General features: G+C 47.0%; 3 protein-coding genes across 3 annotated transcripts; all 3 read left to right on the top strand.

Annotated features, from left to right (window-relative positions):
- Nucleotides 1–5247: 5247 nt before the first annotated feature.
- On the top strand, nt 5248–5748 carry RECQL3-0 (ATP-dependent DNA helicase Q-like 3; the record flags this gene model as incomplete). Its single annotated transcript, XM_037330190.1, has 1 exon — nt 5248–5748. One exon carries the CDS (start codon nt 5248–5250, stop codon nt 5746–5748), a length of 501 nt encoding a protein of 166 aa, XP_037171394.1.
- Nucleotides 5749–15467: 9719 nt separating this feature from the next.
- CGCA056_v014947 (uncharacterized protein) lies at nt 15468–16429 on the top strand (the record flags this gene model as incomplete). Its single annotated transcript, XM_037330189.1, has 3 exons — nt 15468–15509; nt 16002–16372; nt 16423–16429. 3 exons carry the CDS (start codon nt 15468–15470, stop codon nt 16427–16429), a joined length of 420 nt encoding a protein of 139 aa, XP_037171392.1.
- Nucleotides 16430–16790: 361 nt separating this feature from the next.
- On the top strand, nt 16791–17156 carry CGCA056_v014946 (uncharacterized protein; the record flags this gene model as incomplete). The annotated part of the gene is made up of 1 exon (XM_037330188.1): nt 16791–17156. One exon carries the CDS (start codon nt 16791–16793, stop codon nt 17154–17156), a length of 366 nt encoding a protein of 121 aa, XP_037171393.1.
- Between the last annotated feature and the right edge of the window lie 4452 nt (nt 17157–21608).

Here is a 21608-nt window from a genome sequence, read left to right as displayed (position 1 = left end):
GTGTCTCGTCGTAGGCAAAATAGGCTAAAGGGCGTTCGAAGCAGTCAGGGAAGAGGCGACAACGAGACACAGATAGACAGCCCTATATCCTGCAGCTACTGGCCGGAGAGCAAGAGCGTTATATAGGATGTGAGGCGTAGCTGGAAACAAATAGCTAGGTACCCCTTATCAGGCTTCTGCTGTTATCTCATCCATCCCTTCTTCATATTACCTAAGCCCTCTGATTATATAACTGCTGCAGGTATATATCGACGTATGCTACGCAGCTTAATACTATCAGAGCATGAGCGAGGTCTATAGGTAAGATTTAGTAATAAGGCCGCCAGACGTAGGAAAGAGATGACAAAAGACCTATGGACGTATGTTCCTACCTATCTATATTAGTATTAGAACAGTAAAGTGGGTATAGGCACAGCTAAGAGGCAGCAGTGAATTTTCTGCCTGCTTTTCTTCACATCTTCATCACGAAACCCTAAGATGCAAATACCACAACTGGCTACCTAACGCGTTAATAAGCCAATATTTTGGAAACATCAATACGCCGTCACACGTCATAGATGCTGAGTATAAGACAGCTGAACACTTAGGAACTAAGGAATATATCCAACATATCCAGAACCATCTTGCGTGTAACAGCAGCTATAATCATATATATAACACCTAAGTTTCGAATATATATCTGCAAAGTCCCTTTGAAACGCTTCCGTCCAGCAGGACTAAGCTCAGTATGATTACTATCGCTCGACAAACTTATTACACCAGCACAGCACTTGAGGCAGGCAGAGAGGCACAGCATTATGCGTTATCGCTAATCACAGCATAGCATCAAGGGATAATACCTAATATATATAGCTAATCAAAACCAGCGAGGATAACGAACAGCACTCTATGCAGATAAGAAGGATGTGATCCCTCGTGAACAGAGGTAGAGCAGCAGGGAGTAACAGTATGTTATGCTTTAGGAGATCTGCAGGCCAGGCTAGCCTTAAGTATGTTGGTAAGAAGATAGAGCTGCGATCAATCAGAAGACCGGAAGATGCTGAGACATCAGTGGCAGCCGGCTAGCAGTGCCTTCAGAAGCCCCCGGGGGCTTAGTTGATACTCTCATATCAGTGGCATAAGTTATAGGGGAGTAGCAACAGAGAAACTAGGGTTGCCTTCGCATGCGAGAACGTTCGCTCCTATTCGCTCCTACGGGGGGATTAATATCCCTAACATACTGGCAACGATAAATGATTGTATCATTCATCGAAACTGCCACCCAAAAAAGAGTGGGTCCGCGAAGACTGGGGGTAAGATTCATTGAAATCTTGCCGAGTATCATTCATTGAACTTTCTGCGCCCAAAATGTCTGTATTATAGATGCACTTGAAGATAACAGTGAGTTATTCTTTTTGACTGAGTTTCTGGCCTGTAGAACACCCAGTTGAATTGATAAATATTTAATCTAGGTTTGAACGATCTTAAACTGCTGACAGTGACCCACTCGGTCTGGACTAATTGACGACAGTATTATTAACCACTAACTTATGTAAGCATTCCAGGGAGACACTATAATCCAGATAACACCAGCGCCAGCTTATTTCAACCTAATTAAATTATTAAATTCATAAATTTTGTTCTAATAGTAACCTATAGTAACCTAATAGTTAGCATACTTTATTAAAAGGGTTAAATAAGATATTTTCGACGTTCTTCTGCTAGAAAATATAAACAACTTCTAACTTCGCTTATGATTATACTCTAAGACTGGACGAGGCTATAGATCCACTTGTGATTCTTACTAACTTCTCGCTCGCAGTATGTAAAGAATATTAATACGCAGTTGTTACAGACGAATGTTACGACCTGTAAACAAGGATAACAGCTGAACGACCCACTCGGGCGTCGGGCGGCTAGGACAGGACATTTGTACTGCAGGATCACGGGAACAACAGGGACTCACTCGGAGACGGAAGAACTATGATATAAGTCACGTGATGATAAGATAAGACTGAGCAGGCAGTGTGGATCACTGAGCGCTCAGTCGAAGTTACTGAGCGCTCACCAACAGTTAATGAGCGCTCACTGGTACCTGGTGAGGGATCAGTGATAGAGCAAAGGGTACTGTTCAGAACTTGTATATAGTATGACCCTGAGCCCGGCTCATGGTCAGACTTCTATAGCTCTTCAGCAATCAACTTAGTATTCATCCTCACGGATACTCTCAGCTTACCTTCACTGCGAATCACTTGTTGAGTCTAAGACTGATCACCTTAGCCTCTGAAGACCCGATCTACTACAGCCTACGAACTACGACCTACGACCACGACCCAGTGTACTGTTAGAACGTATCAATCCCCAGCTTCTGTTAGCAGACCCTACTGTCGGATAGCTGACCGTAACAACGAAGTCGCTTTGCATCTGAGAACGCGCCATCCGCTCTTAAAACCAGCAGAGAGGAACAGCATATACGCCTATATAACAGGAATCCACAGAATTATTCGAACTCAGGACCAACTCAGTAACATCCAGTATCCAGCCCCCATAACAGAGCTGATTCCCTATATCGCGCCGCTAGTCACAAACAGAATCTGTTGCAATACGTGCAGTTTCATATGCCAGCAGATTCAAACGATCTAAGCCTATTGCCGCAAGGAATATAGATAGGTTAATGCTCAAAAGAGAGGCGGCGATATGAGAGGCTAGGCAAGCGAGGTCAGGAGCATGCTGTGGACAGTCAGCGTGCAATATCAGAGATTCTGCGCATCCCAGCATAGCAAGCGATAGTTTGAGGTGGCCTGGGGATAAACAGCTGACAAGTCTCTACAAAGCGCTCCGAATAGAAGCCTGGCTCAACAGGTGGTGGACTGCGTTTGAGATCTCTAGAAAGTCTAAGCAGAACGTGTGAAGACGAGCCACAACAAGCTGATCTGCGTCGCTAACAAAAGACTTAAGCCCAGCCTGTGGCTGGCCTATATAGGATAGGTGGTGCACTTAAAAGGGCTTAGTGCTAGCGCACTCTTCAACACAACAGCTCCTATCAATAAAGATGAGGTTATGCTTCAGGCGATATAGGCGACGGTCGACCGCGTGCTGGACCAGGCTCAAGCAACGTCTGCTCCTAATACCATCAGGCTAGCCGTGCTGTTCGAGGCGCAGCGTACAGAAGCGCACGTCAAACCAAGGAGGCCGTTCGACAACCGCATAGAGGATGACACGTGGGTGAGATATAAGGGCGTGTGGCTAAGTCTGTTATACGTCTGGTTCCGCACGTAGGAAATAGATGACGATAAGCGGCCGCCGTATAAACTGACGCCGTCACAGGGAGAGGCGTGGGACTTATTCGAGCAGATAGCGGAAGCAGCCAGCATGGGGATGGGGTATTAAACGCAGGAGAAGCTGGAACGCGCAGCACTCAATATGCTCATCAGCATGCTGGACCACCAGCTGAAGGGTGGAGACTACAGTAGTGCTCTTCTCAGCGCTCTCGCAGTGATAGGGATTGCTGAGAATAGCAGCTAGGTCTAGATCACAGACTATATAACGAAGTACTCAGCTGTTATTAAGATAGTGTGTATATTAGTGATCTATCAGGTATACACTAAGCGTAATAATAAGGTTGCTAAGCTGGAAAGGTCTCTAGGGAAAGATAAAGTAGAGGATATAGCGCAGAGTTTATTCCAGCATATACAGGCGAAAGTGCAGCAGTTTATAACGCAGACGATAAGCGATAAGGATGTGGAGCTGACGCTAATAGACTGGATTCTCAAGACGCAGACGTATAGGATGCATATCCAATATAACACAGCAGCAGCTGGTGTTATTAACTAGGTTGGCGATCGCATGTTATATAGGCAGGTATGGTTCACAATAGGGCAGCTGTCAGACGCACTATATAAGCTGGTCTGAGAGACGCAGGAGCTGCTCATAGAGCTGACAGCAACAGAGGATTCAGGTTCAGCAGACAGTCCCAAAAGCGATATGCAGTCATAACTGCCAGCCATCCTATGGTTGTTAATTGAAGATAACCACAGCGAGATAAAGCCTAGGTATTTATTTCTCACTAACAACCGCAACAGCTGGGTTTCTGCTGGGGATAGATAGCTGTTTATATAGCTGGCGCGGTCACCTGCTGCTGCAGAATAGTGGGGACTGAGCAGCAGCTTAGGCAACAGTCGCAGGGCGACAGACCGGCTATTCCAGCCGTCAGCTGTACAGGAGTTTGGTAGGACGTTTGAATAACTCTGCGAGCGACTGTGGATGCTTCTGCATATGCTTAGCAGACAGCTGGCGCAGGCGAGCAAGCTTATAGGTCTGCAGATAGTTAACACAGTTAATAGGGGCGTCTGCAATATCATAGTGCACGACAAAATGTTATGCTTTATCACAGCATACTATAAAGGATACCAGACGACCAGGCAGGCGAAGGTGATCTACTGATATCTCCTGAGGGAGGTTAGCAAGCTTATCATATAGTATCTTTAGCTTATCTTGCTGTTCTGGCAGGAGGTGCAGGGCATCATGCATGAGGCCAGCAGGTACAGCGCGTTCATATAGGCAGACGATATCATCCAGCAGAGGGACTCAGAAGCCAGCAGCGCAGCAGCAGGATCAGAAGAGCAAAGTGGCAATAATATAGATATCAGGGATAGTAATAATCACAGTATAAATAAAGATGAGGCTAGTGATAAGAGCATAAGTGTAGGCGACTAGATATAGAAAGAGGAGCAAACATAGACGACAGACAGAGCGCAGCAGATTATGCAGCAGACCAGCATAAGACTGCTGGGATGCTAGGTCAACATAAGCATATAGCGACATATCGCTATCAGCATCACTAACTGCTACTTAAATAAGTCGTTCGGACAGCTAGGCGGAGATAACGCTAGCGTGGGATCAGAAGAGGGGACAGACGAGGTTGAGGACAGCCTGTGGGACTTGCAGGCGGGGCACAGCATGCGGATAGCAGGCATGATCTACACGCGAGAGCTTATGCAGTTCGGCAGCAGTCTCACAGCGAGGCAGCAATAGTTCTGCTGAGTCAGCCGTTAGTAGCATAGGTTTCTAGGCTTTAGGGCTGAGGATTCAGAGTTGAAATAGGGTTCTGCAGGCTGCAAGAGGAAAAAGACGGAGGCATACAAAAGGCTACAGCTTGCAGCTAGGCTCCAACGATTTGAGAAGCTGAGGAGAATTAACTTAGAGGGCCAGCTGCAGCAGATGACGGGGGACGACTTAGCGATATTCTGTGGAAACCAGAGAGAAGCAATGCTTGCCATCACCAGCAGGCATATGCTGATCATGCAGGTGATAGGGACGGGCGGTAGCAAGAGCGTCTTGTTCATGCTGCCAGCATTCTGCTCGCCAGACGGAGTGACAGTGGTTGTGATGCTGCTGGTGGCGCTGCAGACAGATCTATATAGGCGATACGTCAAGGCGGGGATCACTTCGCACGTGTGGCAAAGCCGCAAGAACAACCAGGCGGCGTCCATCATCTTCGTCACACCTAAGTCGGCCGTCACAAAGGGATTCAGAGACTTTATCGCACAGCTAGAAGGGAGGCAGGCGCTAGACTGCGTCGTTATGGACGAATGCCACGTCATGCTCAAAGGATCACAGAGCTTCCAGCCACAGCTCAGAGAGCTCAGAGAGGCGATCCGCAAGTTCGGCGTACAGACGATATGCTTAACGGCGACGCTCGCGCTAACAGACAAAGCAGCATTCTTCTACGCTATACAACTGGAGGCCAGCTGGGTGAGGATGTTCTAAACGGCGACGACGCGCAAGAACATCTGATACTCTGTCGTCACAGTAAGCGAGAGGGCTAGTGTGGAGGGCGTCAGTGGCGTCAGTAGCGCAGAATAAGACGAAGATAACATAGAGCTGGCGAAACTTAACGCAGTTGAGGCTAAGATATGCTAGGTAGCAGTCCAGTAGGTGAATAAGCTTCTGGCTGGCAGCAGGCGAGGCAAGGCTGTTATGTACGCCATGTCGATCAAGCAGGTGGAGCGTCTAGGGTTAGCGCTAGGGTGCGCTATATTCTTCAGCAATATCGACTCAACTGAGGGCAAGGCGGCTTGGCTTGAGGTGTGGCGTTAAAGCAACAGGGCTGAGGGCGTCATGGTTGTAACGAACGCACTAAGACTAAGCATTAACATCCCAGACGTGCGGCTTGTGATCTATGCTGACATACCAATAGGACTCCAGCGATTTATGCAGGAGAGTGGGCGGGCAGGTTGCAACAGGCAGCTGAGCGCATCAGTTGTTATATGCTGCTGCAGCAGCAGCAGCAGCAGCAGCAGTCTATAACGGGAGGCGGCAGTAGAAGAGTATCTCGCTAGCGACGAATATAGGCGGATCATTCTCAACCGAGTGATAGATAGGAGAAGCAACCGCTCTAGTTGCAAGGATAACGAAGAAGTCTGTAACGTCTGCCGCAGGTATAGAAAAGGGCTGGAGCTAGGGTTTATTCTCAACTATATTAGCGAGGATAGCGAAGCAGGCTGGGCGGAGTTTCTAGGGCTAGACAGGCATGCGAAGCTGGACTAATAGAGGGTTAGGATGGAGAAGATAGGCAAGGCTGGCGATATAGAAGCGTTTCTCGCGCAGCTTCACCAGCAACGCAGGAGGTGCGCGTTATGTTTCAGGGCAAGGGATAACAACAGGCATAAGTTTCCCAGGTGCCTGAGGAAGGAAGAGATGGAGTGGATATAGGCGCAGCAAGGTATAAGGACTGCGGAGCGGGAGATCTTCAGCAGGAGACGTCTTGAGCGGTTCTCCAGCTGCTTTAACTGCAGGATTCCGCAGGAGTTTTATAAGCAGTGGGAAGGCGAGGCAGAGGATGGCGGGCGGTTCCACTGGGTAGAGGGATAAGCGTGCTAACTAGGAAGTATGCTGATCAAGGTGTTCGCAGCCAGTATAGCAAGGCTTCCCGAGGTGGTGTAGGGCGGCATACTCAAAGAGCAGATAGCTGCTGAAGGAGTGCAGGTTGCAGAAGAGGGAAGAAATAGTTAGGATGTTTTTTATATATAGCTAGGAGGGCGAATTTTATAGGGAGGAGTTAAGAGTAGCTGTTTATATAAAGTAACTTGGCTTTTAATACAGCAGGTTAAAAAGGAGGATGAGAAGTAGCTGTTTTAGGTGATAAAGGAGTTTATAGGTTAGGGTTACTTTAAGAGTTTATAGTAGAGTTTAGGGTGAGGATGAAAGTTTTAGGGTAGATGTATTATTAGATATGAAATAGGGTAAGAGTTCTAAATTATCGATATATGTCTTGAAAAGAGAAGAGTAAGTATTAGGGTTAGAAGTAAGATAGCAACTTCAAATTAGTTAAACTAGACGAAGAGATTATATATAGAGAACAGAGATATATAAACTATAGTTCGATATTAAGGTTTCATATATATGAAGTAGAATTTAAACTACATAGATATAAGTTAAGGTTTAGAAATAAATATAAAGGTTTATATAATAAAGAAGGTAAGTAGAGTTATAAGAAGGAAATTAGATATAGAGAAGAATTATAAAGCAGTAATAAACTTATATTAGACGTATAACACGTTAGGGTTAGAGGGTTAAGTAAACTAGAATAAGAAAGTTAAAACTAGATTTAAGGTTAGGGTTAAAACTAAAGTAGTAGAAAAAAGAAAGGGTTATAGTTATTTTTTGTAGAAGAAAAAAGAGATGGAGTAAAAAGAAAGAAAAGTTAGGGTTATATAGAATAGGGTTAAAAGTTAGGGTTATTTAGAATAAGGTTAAAAGAGTTAGGGTGAGAAAAATGAAAGGGTTGGGGTTATTTTGAATAGAGAGAAAAAGATTACTACTAAGGTTAATAGAAGGAACTAATAGGAACTAGAGTAAGAAGTAAATATAAAGTGAGACAGGAACTATAAAGAAAACGATTATATAGGATATTAAGAGGAATTAAGTAGTAGGGTTAAAAGAAAGATAGATAAGTATACTTAGAAATAGAATACGTGGTCAAGACTGTAATGGAAACTGAAATATACTTAGGGTAAGAGAAGATAATAAAAGAGAATGATATCAAAATATAATAAAGACTATATTATTATCAGAAGTTTACTTAGCATTATAGAAGAGTATTTAAGACTATAATGGAATGAATACGCAAAAGCTGTACTGATAGGAAATAGTAAGGAAGAAAGACGAAGGACTTTAGGAATAAGTTTAAAGAAATAGAAAAAGGTAGATTTAGAGGAAGAGAGAGTTAAAGTTATAGCAGAATAGAATATTGAAGTTGTTTTTTAGAAGAAGAGTGAGAGACAATATAAAGTAAAGAAAGGTTTACTATAATGAGGGATATAGATGAGAAGTTTATAAGGAATTAAATAAAAATATAATTGAAATAAGAGTTTGAACTACTATAAACTAATAGTTAGAACTATTAAAAAGAACTAGATTTAAAGTCTTATAGTTAGAATGAGAATATACGAAAGTAAGTCTAAATATGAGTAGCCCCCGCCCACGGCACCAGTCGGGGGGGTTAGGGCTAGGACGGACAGACCCCGCGCGAGGCAGGTAGGTTTTAGGTAGGTAGGTTTGTTTAGGTAGGCAGGGTGGGCAGGGCAGGTAGGTAAGTAGGTAGGAGCACATAGTAGTTCTTTATCATCTAGCTATTTAATTCATCATCTCCCTCCTGACTAATATAAGTAGAAAGCCCCGCGGGGCTTTTTATGTTTTCTTTTCCCCTATGGACAGACCGACCTCCCCACATTCAGCCGGAAGTCGTCCGCGCCTAGTCAATAAGCCCCGCGGGGCTTCTCTTCCGTCTTCTACAAGCCTACTTATGAGCTAGACAGGCAACTTATAAAGTTTGTTAACTGAGAACACCTGTAGATAGAGCGGCTGCTCTATATTTCCATAAGCCTATTAAGCAGCGGCAGACCTGTATATTCAGTTTTAGTATGGAGAAGCCCCGCGGGGCTTACTACTATGATAATCAAACGACTTATGTTACAGCACAGAACAGCAAGCCCCGCGGGGCTTCTCATCTTCAGTGAGCTTATTAGCAAGCTGGAAGGGTCTTATAGTAAACATATTTAAGAAGCCCTGCGGGGCTTATTATGATGATCAACTAACCTACGTTAAAGCATAGAATAGCAAGCCCTGCGGGGCTTTTCATCTTCAGTAAGGTTGACAGTAGCGAGGTGACGGGCCTCATGATGAGGAGCATCCTTAAGAAGCCCCGCAGGGCTTCCTATGATGTTTAATAGAAAATACTTTATAGTTAGCAGAAACCACCTTACAGCATAGCATAGTATAGTAGCAGTAGGTAGTAGTAGTGTAGCTTACACACAGCAGTAGCTACTGTAGCTCAGTCACCAGCAGCTCAACAAGCCCCGCGGGGCTTTCTCTAGTAAGCTCGCCAGCGGGCTGGGAAGGTTTCCAAATCAGCATCCTTTAGGAAGCGCCGCAGGGCTTCCTATATTATCATATATTATCAGTCAGCAGAAATTACCTCAAAGGCATAGCTTAGGAAGCCCCGCGGGGCTTCCTATAATGATCCACAATAGCTTACGTTATAGCATAGAATAAGAAGCCCCGCGGGGCTTCCTCGTCTCTCTATGAGCAGCAGGAAGGAGTATGCCGGTAGGCCAAAGGAACCTAAGGTTCGTCGAGACGCCGCGCCAAGCTTTTCAGTTTTCGTAGACTTAACGGTCCGCAGAAGGACTTATTAAGCCAGTCAAGAGCCCCCGAAAGGCCTTTTTCTCTCTGTGATCGGTCTTCAGCACGCTCAGCAGATGTTGGATATGCTCCTCATCATAAGCCCCGCGGGGCTTTCTCCAGTAAGCTTGCTGGCGGGCTGGACAGATTTCATAATCAACATCTTTAGGAAGCCCCGCGGGGCTTCCTGTATTGTTCAGCAGCAGAAATTACCTCGCAGCATAGCTTAGGAAGCCCCGCAGGGCTTTCTATCCTTCCGAGCATACGTCAGCGGCAGCAGCACTAACTAATATACCTCTATAGCAGATGGAGAAGACCTGCTATAACTTTCTCCAGAATAGAAAATCCTTTCCTAAGCAAACGACTAAAGAAAGATGAAGGACTGCACAGAACTTGCTGGACAGGGCTGATCACAGCGTAATAGCTGTGTTATAGCAGGAGTGGCAGCTATATGGGAGGGAAGTAGTAGTAGTAGTAGTAGTCTATAGGAGAAACTAGCCTGCTAATAAATATAGGTAAATATATATAGGATCAGAAAGGCAGAAGAAGAAGTATAAGACTGAGGGGCAGTATGATATAGAAAGGAAAAAGGAGAACAAGAAGAATCCATCCGATCCACACACGTGTCCTCGACTTAACAGCTGCTTACGATAAATTCCAAAGACGTACTGAATAACGTAAGCAAGGGAGCTTTGGAATGCAAATGATGGGGCAAACGGAGCTAGCTGGCAGGCGCTGAGCGTGTTACCCCCTCGACGAGAAGGAGGGGGCTTTCCATCAGTTGACGGGCGACGTCAGCGCCCACGCCTGAGTCTGAAGACCCTGAATAGGCACTATCAGGGCTACAACCTATAAAGTGGTTGATATAGTACGGATAGTATCTCTAGTGCATATCTCGTCGTGGGCAAAATAGGCCAAAGGGCGTTCGAAGCAGTCAGGGAAGAGGCGATAACGAGACATAGATAGACAGCCCTATATCCTGCAGCTACTGGCCGGAGAGCAAGAGCGTTATATAGGATGTGAGGCGTAGCTGGAAACAAATGGCTGGGTACCCCTTGTCAGGCTTCTGCTGTTGTCTCATCCATCCCTTCTTCATATTACCTAAGCCCTCTGATTATGTAACCGCTGCAGGTATGTATCGACATATGCTACGCAGCTTAATGCTATCAGAGCATGAGCGAGGTCTTCAGGTGAGATTTAGTAATAAGGCCGCCAGACGTAGGAAAGAGATGACAAAAGACCTATAGACGTACGTTCCTACCTGTCTACATTAGTATTAGAACAGTGAAGTAGGTATAGGCACAGCTAAGAGGCGGTAGTGAATTTTCTGCCTGCTTTTCTTCACATCTTCATTATGAAACCCTAAGATGCAAACACCGCAGCTGGCTACCCAACAGGTCAACAAGCCAACATTTTGGAAACATCTATACGCCATCATGCGTTAGAGATGCTGAGTATAAGACAGCTGAACACTTAGGAACTAAGGAATACATCCGACATATCCAGAACTATTTTGCATGTAACAGCAGCTATAATCATATATATAACACCTAAGTTTCGAACGTATATCTGCAAAGTCCCTTTGAAACACTTCCGTCCAGCAGGACCAAGCTCAGTATGATTACTATCGCATAACAAACTCATCACACCTGCATAGCAGTTAAGGCAGGCAGAGGCACAGCATTATGCGTTATCGCTAATCACAGCATAGCATCAGGGGATAATACCCAACATATATAGCTAATCAAAACCAGCGAGGATGACAAACAGCACTCCACGCAAACGAGAAGATTATAATCCCTTATAAACAGAGGTAGAGCAGCAGAGAGCAACAGTATGTTATGTTATAGGAGATCTGCAGGCCAGGCCAGCCTTGAGTATGTTGGTAAGAAGATAGAGCTGCGATTAATTAGTAGACCGGAAGGTGCTGAGATATCAGTGCCAGCAAGCCAGCAGTGCCCTCAGAAGCCCCCCGGGGCTTAGTCGACATGCTTATATCAGTAGCAACAGAGAAACCAGGGCTGCCTTCGCTGGTGAGGACGTTCGCTACGACGGGGAAATCAATATCCCCTACCGCTATCATCAAAATAAAGATGGAGAAGCCTTGAAGAATATAGAGAAGGTGTATATAGCTAGTGGGCTGGGCTTCTGATGTGACCAAAACCAAAAGGGATAATAGCCTAGACATTAAGATTACGTTGAGACAGCAGGGAGACAGCTCTAGTGGTAGTATATACGCACAACAGAACAGGTGGGCATGTTTACAGGCACACAGCTTCAAAAGGAAAGTACGTGTGAAACAGGTGGGGTTATATAGGAATATGAGAGGTGTGGCAGCTCCTCCCTCTGACAAGGCATATAAGGGAGGTTTAGGAAAGGCCTAGATGAGAACGACAGTATATCTGCCTACGACATATTTGACGCCTTTAGAATGCCAGAGTCGACCATTAGGACTGAGCGACGTGAAAACAGCCCTAGAACGTGAAAACTTAATTAGCTGCGCTCTATATGCTTCTCTCTCCTCACTTACTTATTTTGCAGTTGCTAACAAAGGAAAAGTAACAAAACGAAAAACGCTAAGCTTAGATATGGCCAACATAGCGGCTGGGACAAAACGGAAAGGCGGCAGCGAAGACGGCGGTGTGGTGTAGTTGGCGCCGAAACGCCGCTTAAAGAAGCATATGCCCTTCTGAGAAAGCGAGTCGATCCAGGAGCGCGCAAAGCCCTACCTGTTAGCTGTCGGTAAGCTGCATATCGATATACTGGATATAACATAGAGCACCAGCAGGAACTGCTGTGTCGAGCTGGGCTACGTTCAGGAGCTGACGGAGGTATTTATAAAGGGCGGCCTCAAACGTGGTGCTCTGGAGAACCATCTACTTATCCTCTGTGGCGCTGACGAGGTCCATCAGATGCAGCAGAGAACGGAAGGCGGCGACGCTGCTGCCTGAGACGATAGCGATAGCAACAGCAACAGCAAAGCAAACTTCCTCCACTGGTCCTCCATCAACAAGACTAAGGTGGAGGTTATAGCGGGACAGCACCAACTTTGCGCCCTCCGAGAGTACATTAAGGCAATAGGCGCGCTGGAGTCTGACGCCTAGTGGACATATGAGCTGTACGATAAAGGTGAGCCTCGTTCCGCCTCGACATCAGCAGGAACGCAAGAGTGTTGATAACCCCACAGATCATCTCCCCGCAGACCTCAACATCAAACTGCGCGTTAACTGCAGAGACCTAAGCCTTCCAGACAATCATAGGTAGATCTGGAACCATCTAGTGTTAATTGCATCAGTCGCAGCAGGTTCCAACCCAGGGAGCCAAGTGACCGTTAACTATAGGCTTATCGAGGCTCTCTATCTCAGCAGCGAGAAGAGTTTTCCGACACGCCAGCTTGTCACGCTCTGGAACTATAAAGGGTGGAGGGAAATCACAACACGCTGGTGCCAGACCTATTTAGGGCTTGAGACCTTCAATATCTCCACCTTCGAGTGGATGGCCAGCCTTCAGATTAACGAATACTGGTTTGCGACGATGAGGACCATGCTGGCCACGCTCAAGGCCCTGCCCCTCGACAAGACGCAGCACCTCAGACTGGAAGACTGGAGTCGTCTGGCATCTGGGCTATAAGGTGGCAAGGAGACCAGCAGGACGGCCGCAGGCTGGACATCAACCACATAGGATATAGTTGAGGCTATCTTCTTCACCAGTAATGGCCACTGCTGCGTGGCCGGCCTCCTAGAGACCTTGGACGATGCCATATACAGGGGGGTTTATCAGGCCGTCTGGAACAGGATGGATCTTCGCTTCGAAGACTTAAAGCAGTTCCTCTGCAACAGGAGGCTGGAGACAGAGGCTGCCGTCTGAGCGCTGCAGCATGTCATCAGCTGGGTAGACCGCACAAGCGCAGTCGAACTCAAAAGTGTGAACCCTAAGTTAAAGAACAAGCTGCAGCTGCTAGAGCATCTGGAAGACGCCCTCAACAGCCTCAGCTCGTCCAGGGGCGACTTGAGCAGCTTCCCTGCGAACATAGCACTACGTCTCTAGCAGCAAGTCCTAGACTTTGCCTGATGCAACGCTAAAGTCTTCTGGACACTAGAGGCATAGTCCCTCCTCGCCAGCCTAATCACCCACGTTGACAACCCAATATATAGGAAGCGGTTTGAGGATGCGTTATAGGCACGCCTCCTATAAGTTGTCCGGCGTACTGTTGACCCTCAAGATGGGATATATATCCTCCAGCCTGCATGGGAAACAGTGAACGCTACTGAGGGATGCCTTCGCGAAGCTTAGGTGTCAACGCTTATATCTGCTTTCTGCTCCGATCTCATCCGGCTGAGCGATCAGCCAATACGAAAGAAGGATATTATACTTCTTGCCCTCCAGCGGCAGATCGAAAAGGTCCTAGCAGCATCCGCAAGCGAGCTGTAAGGAATCATCCTAGCCAGCGTAGTCTCATCAAACAAACCACTTCAGCATCATCCTGCTAATAGCGATAAAGATAATAACAGAGGGGATAACGACAGCAATAGCGACGACGATGATGATGATGATAACGATAATAGCTGCAGGCTGCATAGACCAGAATCAGCTTCCCGAGACCTCAGCCTACCACTGTCAGCACAGAGGCGGAGGCCTGCTTGAGACGCCAGCGCGAGAGAGGCATGAGGAATTGCTTCTAGCAGCCCAGAGACTTCCCCGCCTGAGGACAACCTGTCTTGGTCTAAAGGTTCTCCGCGCCAACCAGCAGGTGGCAGGCAACAGCAAGCAACAGCTGCGACTCCAACAGCAGGTCCCCTAAAAACAACACTAACCCTTACCTCTAAACCGACGCCGCATTAGAAGACAGGCCTGCAGGCAAGAAGAAAATGATTTCTCAGGAGCGGTCAGGAGGTGTGACTTAAGGGTAGGTCCTAGGCCTATATCACTATGCTGTGGACCTAGTCTGTCGTGAAGTTATGCACACTTATGCAAGAGCTATTCCAGTCAGTACTACAGTTATGTCTCGCTTTCATATCTATAATATTCTTTCTATCTGTTTCTATTTGTTTTTGTTTGCTATACCTCACCTCCAGTGTTATATCTACAGCCGTCATAATACGCCAGAAACAAGCTAGAAAATACAAATCATCTTCTTCAGAACGTATAACCACAGAGAAACAAGACCCCTGATAAGCCCTGCAGGGCTTTTTGTTGTTCGTCCCCTTCCTCTCCGACGGGCGCAGACGGCTTATACCTATCAGCGCGTACAGCATCCCACAGGAGGTGGGCAACAGGAGAGGGGCGAATATAATGTCTTGTCGTAATATACCTAAATTCATAGAAGAGATAGGTGTTGCAAATAAACAGCTTCGCACAGATACAAATAATCAGATGCCCTCAGGGTGTTGAGTGATAATAATAAGTGCTAACCATGGAAGCAAGAAGCTATAAGTCAGCACAGCAGTAGAGTAGCGTCAGTACCCCTAAGATGTCTATCCCCTCGTTACCAAACGAGGAACTCTGCGATAACCTTGACGAGGATGCAACATATATGCCTGGCGATATATAGCTGAGCGAAGACGAAGACAACGAAGGGGAGGATAGGGGCGTGAGAGGTATAAGCAGGGAGACGCAGCAGTAGGCGATCGATCACTCCACTAGTCACTATCGCCTCTAAGGTGAGCATATCTAAACCAGGACGCCAAACTTAATAATCAGGTATATAGCTGACTTATGCTTAATACGTAAGCATTATTGAAACAGCAGCTTGCTTTATTCAGAGAGTGCTAGCGAAGGACTTTAAGTCTACAGATGCGCTCAAAATGATGCAGGAGAAGCATACTATTGATTTCAGGTCGCGCAGGGTGGGGTGCACCTAGGCGAGGCCGTCAGATAGGTTCTTCCCGCAGTTTTATCTTGACTTCTTCAGCATCGTCAGCAAGCTAGGCTGGCTGATATTAAGACACAGCAGGCTAATTTTTAACAATATTACTATATCCTTCTAGCGGTAGTCAGCGCTATACGGGGCGAAGCATATCAGCAGGATCCCCTTCGACATCACTAGGCGGACGTTCAGAATTACGCAGGCGTCCACGCGCAAGACCTAGTTTATTATTATACACCTTATGACTGGAGAGATGTCTGAGCTGCTGTTATCAACCGCAGACGCCCAACGGAGGCGCAAGCAGGCTGGCGAGAAGAGCGGGATGCTAATACTATTAGCCTGCAAGCTGGCTTCATATATCACTAGCGTCTTTCAGTCCCTGGCGCTCCTTAGCGAGGGCATCCAGCAGTTATAGCGGCCTGGCGGTTAGGAGAGCTAACGAATCAGCTTAAACTGGTGGATAGCTTTCTAGGAGGCGTTCATAGAGGGCTGGGCAGCCTGGTTGGGGCGACACAGCAGTGCCACGTCGTTTTGGGCGAGGCATAAGCCGGCCTTCCACGCCTATAACTATAGGGCTAATATTGAGATCGAGGTGAGCGAGGAGCTGTACGACCTGCCGCAGGAGAGGCACTACGCTATAGACGACAGTGAGGACGAGGAAGACAGGGAAGAAACAGGAGGAGGCTGGGTAGATGACGATAATAACAACAACGACGATAAGGAGACGCTCCAGCTTGAACAGCTGTCTATAGCTAATAATAGGCCTAGGAGGGCAGAGGCGGAGGGAGCAGCAAACACAAACGGAAGCATGCGCGACAGTTATGGCAGCATCAACAACGCAAGGTACCAGCAGATATTCAATAAATACAACAGACTTCAGAAGCTTATATTAGAGCTTGAGACGTAGTTCTAACTGGAAAACATCACAGCCGTCTCATATACGCTAGCCGTCTGCATCAACAGCAACAGAACTACTGAGGCTGACCGTTCAGAGACATACTGTCTGCTTGCTGATAGAAACATACTTACAAAGGAGTTTGCAAGCACCTGCGACTACACTTTCTACCTGCAAGCGTTCCACCTAGTATATAGAAATATGTTATCTAACTGCCTGCCTATATTCCTCAACTCGCTCTTCGCTGCTATGAAGGGGAACATAAGCGATTAGAATGAGGGCGCTGACGTCCTCTTGTTCAGCTACTTCTAGGGATACTCAAACATCAAGCGAAGCGTTCGCTATAGCCCTCATGACTTATTAGCCATGAAGGGGTATGCAACAGGGGCGCTGACCGTGCCAACTTCAGATGCTGGAGCGACGTCAGCAGCGAGGGAGAAGCGCAAGCGGTTGCTGCGCATCATCTGCAGCCCTAACGAGTTGAAGCCTTTCGCAAGGGAGCGTCAGCAGATTGACGTTGCTGTTGAGGCTGAGGAGGTTGCGTTCCAGCTTGAGCAAGTTGTGTTGCTGGACGTGCGGCGTATGACTGGCGCTGAGCGGACGTTTAAGACTGTCATCAGGCCTATCTTCCAAATAATATGCTTCTTCCTTGTCGAGCATGAGTTGTTCGTGCATATATTCCAGTTGCTGCCACTTGAGATCTTCCTGCGCATCATATGCGCGTACTTATAGCTGTTTGAGCTTGTTCTTAACGAAATAGAGCGTCAGTTTGTCCTCAGCGGCGAGCAGGGGCTCGACCTAGCGCGTTCTGAGGCGGTCGCCGTTGTCGACCGGCTGGGCGGGTATATATTCTCAGGACATCTGCGACACCTCCTGAGGATAGTTCTCAGGCCGCTCAGCATGCTTAAGAGCTTATGGGCGGGCGGTTAGCCCTTCCTCAACCTAGCTGTGGTCAGCCTCAGCGCCCTAGGCTTAGGCGGGGCCGTCATCAACATAGGCTGGTAGCCTCACTCCGCCAGGACCAGGCGGCCTATGCTTCTGCACGTCTGGGAACTACACCACCATTACAGCGCCTAAGTCGCATCTTATTAGGAGAGTGCCGTCTGGTTCGCACAGCTGGGCGAGCATGCGTTTGCAAGCAAGACTGCAGTCGCTGCGTTCGCTGAGGAGCTCGTCCGCAAGCTGTAGGTCCTATAGACGAAGACCTTTATTATATAGCAGCTCAGGCGTCACCTTCACAAGGGCGGCAGCAACCTAGGTAGACCTATCATAATAGAAAATATAGCCTCATGTGAGACGACCATAGCGGCGTGGGAGGCGGCGCCCGACGTGTTCATATAGAAGGCGCTACAGCAACTATGTCGGGGGTTGCAACTCAGCAGCAAGCGCGTAGCTATTGCCGTCTCAAAGCAGCGCACACAGCATAACTTCGTCGCTAAACTCCTGCAGGTCATCAGCAGTAAGAAGGGGAGGGACTCCTTTGCAGCTAAGAATGCAACATAGCTGCTCACATTTCACTTCGCTATTATAAACAGTCGTAAGTCGGCAGATAGGATTAATATAGAGATATAGGTCGCTATTATTACAGGCTGCTTCCTCGCCGCCAGTATCAAGTGGGTGCCTAACTCTTCCTGCGGCTAGCTCACTTTGAGAAGCGTCGTGCGGCTAGGGGGGCAAGCCATAGTGCAGCTGGCGCCCTTCAGCCCCCTTGGATCGCTACAGCGTGCAGCACAGGAGGCGGAGATCAAGCATGAGAGGACGGCGAGGGACCAGGCGTAGCGCTAGGAATGCTAACCACATATCGACTTCAGCTGTCCCTTACTATTCACTAACATCCCCAGTCTGATTCTCGCCAGCTTCCAGCAGGCTAAGGCGACGTTCTTAGGCAAGGGGGATATAAAGGTGCTAGACCACTACTAAATAGCTATAAACTGCCTAGCTGAGAAGATTAACAACCCGCTCTGCTATCTGATGCTGATGATTACGCTGACCGTCTGCTTGTCGTCTGAGACGCCAGAAGTAGTGCAAGGCTTGCATAGGTTCAGCGTTACATCCAAGAGAAAGGACCTAGGCTAACTGGCCCTCGTCATGGTTATGTAGATGATATAGTTCCTCTACCCAGGCTTGTTCCCCTAGGCGAAGGGCTCAGGTGGGACGGCATATAATATAGCAGAGATAACGAAGAAGATTAGTAGGCAATACTAACACCATCACGCAGTCCAGACAGATATTAAGGATTGAGGCTAACTTGCGTGGCACTAGAGCATAAGGGTTATAGCAACCAGATACTGCGAGAGCTAGGCTGGGTTACATCTAAGAGCTAACGCAACAGCCTGCGCAACACAGACCTACAGCTCCAGCCCCCGGGGGAGCTGCTGAAGACCTTCCAAGGTCTACGTGCAGCCTTAAAGAGGCCAGAGGAGTTTATTAGCATGGTATATAGAAGCTGGGATGGGATCTGGGTGGATCGCTGCGGAAGCATCATTAAGCACTAGGCTTCAACTGGCCTCTTTGACAGACTTCAAGTTGTATAGGAGCATGGTATCAGACTGGCGGCAGCCCACCTAGCATATAAGTCTGGACCTTACACTTATGCGTTAAAAGCTCTGCCAGTTACGCTGGCAGGCCTCCTTATCTTAGTTTATGCTATTTCTGCAACGTTTTACACTTATAAGACTTATGCAACTGTGGTCTCGCGCGCGCTCTGCAATCCAATTGGACATTTATACTAACTCGGCCGGCCTGACGCATAAATCGCAACATATAATATGCGTTGCAGGCCAGCGATAACCGTATAGCTGCCGCTACTTTGTATCCTTCACCCTAACAACCTCCTAAATCCCTGTGACACCCTTTACGTCCTAAGCTGTAATTTGGTTGTCACCTGATCCGCCGCCTACAAATAACGTTACCCTAAGTTCAAATGAGGAAGGATATCATAGACCTACTAGTAAGCGTTACCTTAGCCCTGTTAGGAAACAAGCATGCTTTTGATACGGCAAATATTTTTAGGACTATATCAGGGTTGTTAAAGTGAGACATAGCTAAGTAGGATATTCCAACCATCTCTTTATCAGTCGTCTTATTATTACTAATCTTAGACCTAGTAGGAAAGCTAAGGTCGATAAATGCAACTGCAGCATCTAGCTCAGCAGATATATAGGTCTAGCCCAGCTGATTTGAGATACTCCACCTCTACGTGAGGGAAGCAACTAGGTATCAACCTAGGCATTCCCTAACAGTTAGGAGTCTAATCCCTAAACCAAATTTGGTTTGACAATTGGTCAGGATTGGTCGAAAAAATCTGCGCACGGTCCTGGTTTCTTATCAGAAAAGGTACAACACCAAAAAAATGGTTCGCCTATAGTAAAAACGGTCCTTGAGATACATTTCCTTCTCACAAGTGACCTTGTACGTAATCACACATTCATTTCTTAACTCGAATCACGCAATCCAGCACAGTAACCAGATTCCCACCTTAGAAACGGTTATAATACCCCTTCAGCCCAGGCATTAACAAGTCATTATGTACCTGCATAATAGCCCTAGATACATGTATCTATGTTCATGATAATTCCAATCGTATGAACTCCAGTACTCGACGTCCTGATGTCTGCGATGCACGCTTTTAGAGAGCTTCAGCTACATTATGACTACAAACTACATCTTCCATTGTTTTTTCTAGATTTTTTCCATCTATCTCATAATTGATATCGCACGAACTAGACCGACGCAGTAAGTCCAATATACTTACACAGAGATTGCCCACCTAAACTCCTCTACAGGTACTCATAGAACCTGTTAGCTACACCACAGTCCCATAATCCTTGTTCCCCTCACGTTCTCTAGGTATGTCTAACCAATAGTTGTGGTATTATTTGACCCACACTGAAACCCGCATAATCATTTTCGGTGTTGTGATCAAGTTACCGTTTTTATTGGCTAACCCACGTATGCGGTCTCCGTTCCGGATGTAAATCATCACACTAACCTAACCGTGGTCTCACCCTAGAAATCCGTGACTTTAAGCCTTGTATTGAATGGACTATCTCAAGTTCTACTGCCTTTATTTCTTCTATATAAAGTAGTACATTCCTCTGATGAAGATGTGATCCTAATTCCACATCAACCTTCACTTTTTTTATCAGTAATATCAAGCATCCCTTCCTAAATCCATACATCAACATCACCATGACAGGCACCTCAGAGGGGACGCTGAAGCGTGGCCGGGGTCGTCCGCGGAAGCATCCATTGAGGCCCGAAGATACGCCTCAGCCGAAGCGTGGACGTGGTCGGCCTCGAAAGCGTCCTCCGCTGGAGCAAACTGGTCATCATGTGAAGCTCCGACGCGGTCGGTCGCGGAAGCCTCAGGCTAGTCCTCCCACTGCGACCCCACCGTCTGGACAAAAACCACTTCCCAGAGTTTCACCAGACCCATCTTTCTCCCCCTCCCGTCACATTCGTCACCTATCCCTCGACTACATCTATCCAAAATATTCTTCTTTTTCCTCACCTGAACCCGAAACGCCTGTCGATAGTGCACGAAATGGCACCGGCACAGACTCCGGCCCTGGTTTATCGTTTTCGAAAGATATCTCCAAACCAGCCCCTGCAGGTCCCACGTCTCCTGCCGCCGGCGTAGGTCCCACTACTTCGCCATCTACTTTATCTCATCCCATCAACAAGATATCTTCGTCGACAATCCCTCACATTTACCCACCGTCCAGGGACAGCGAAGCTCTTCCTAGAGCAATGATGCAAATAAATGGTATGTGTAATGCATTCTTGCTATGTTTTTGTAACTCACATTAGAGTTCATATTAAAAATGGACTTGCTAACAGGTTAGGTAAAGCTCTTGACACTGCAGAATGCCCTTCCCTCCCTTTCCGAGAATGCGTCAAGGCCTCTCCTGAACTATTTTGCACCACTACCTCCTTTGCACAAGGCGATTGCCATTCACCTGGACCCGGGTCCTCGCAGTCGTCCGTCTCGTTCAAGTCACAGATTCCCATAACACCTGTACCTTACTCACCAGAGCTGTCATGTACGACCCCTACAGCAGGAGAAAGGGATTCGTGAGCATAGCAACCCTTCTATATGAAGTTGTAGTATAATATCGTTATTGTATAGACTTTGTCGATCATCAGAACCATCATGCTACAGTGATTGAAGACCCTCTTGAA

The sequence above is a fragment of the Colletotrichum aenigma genome (assembly GCF_013390185.1).
Source record: "Colletotrichum aenigma strain Cg56 chromosome Unknown KSG_Cg56_contig11, whole genome shotgun sequence".
Classification (NCBI taxonomy): domain Eukaryota; kingdom Fungi; phylum Ascomycota; class Sordariomycetes; order Glomerellales; family Glomerellaceae; genus Colletotrichum; species Colletotrichum aenigma.
This window is presented reverse-complemented; position numbering and strand designations above follow the sequence as displayed.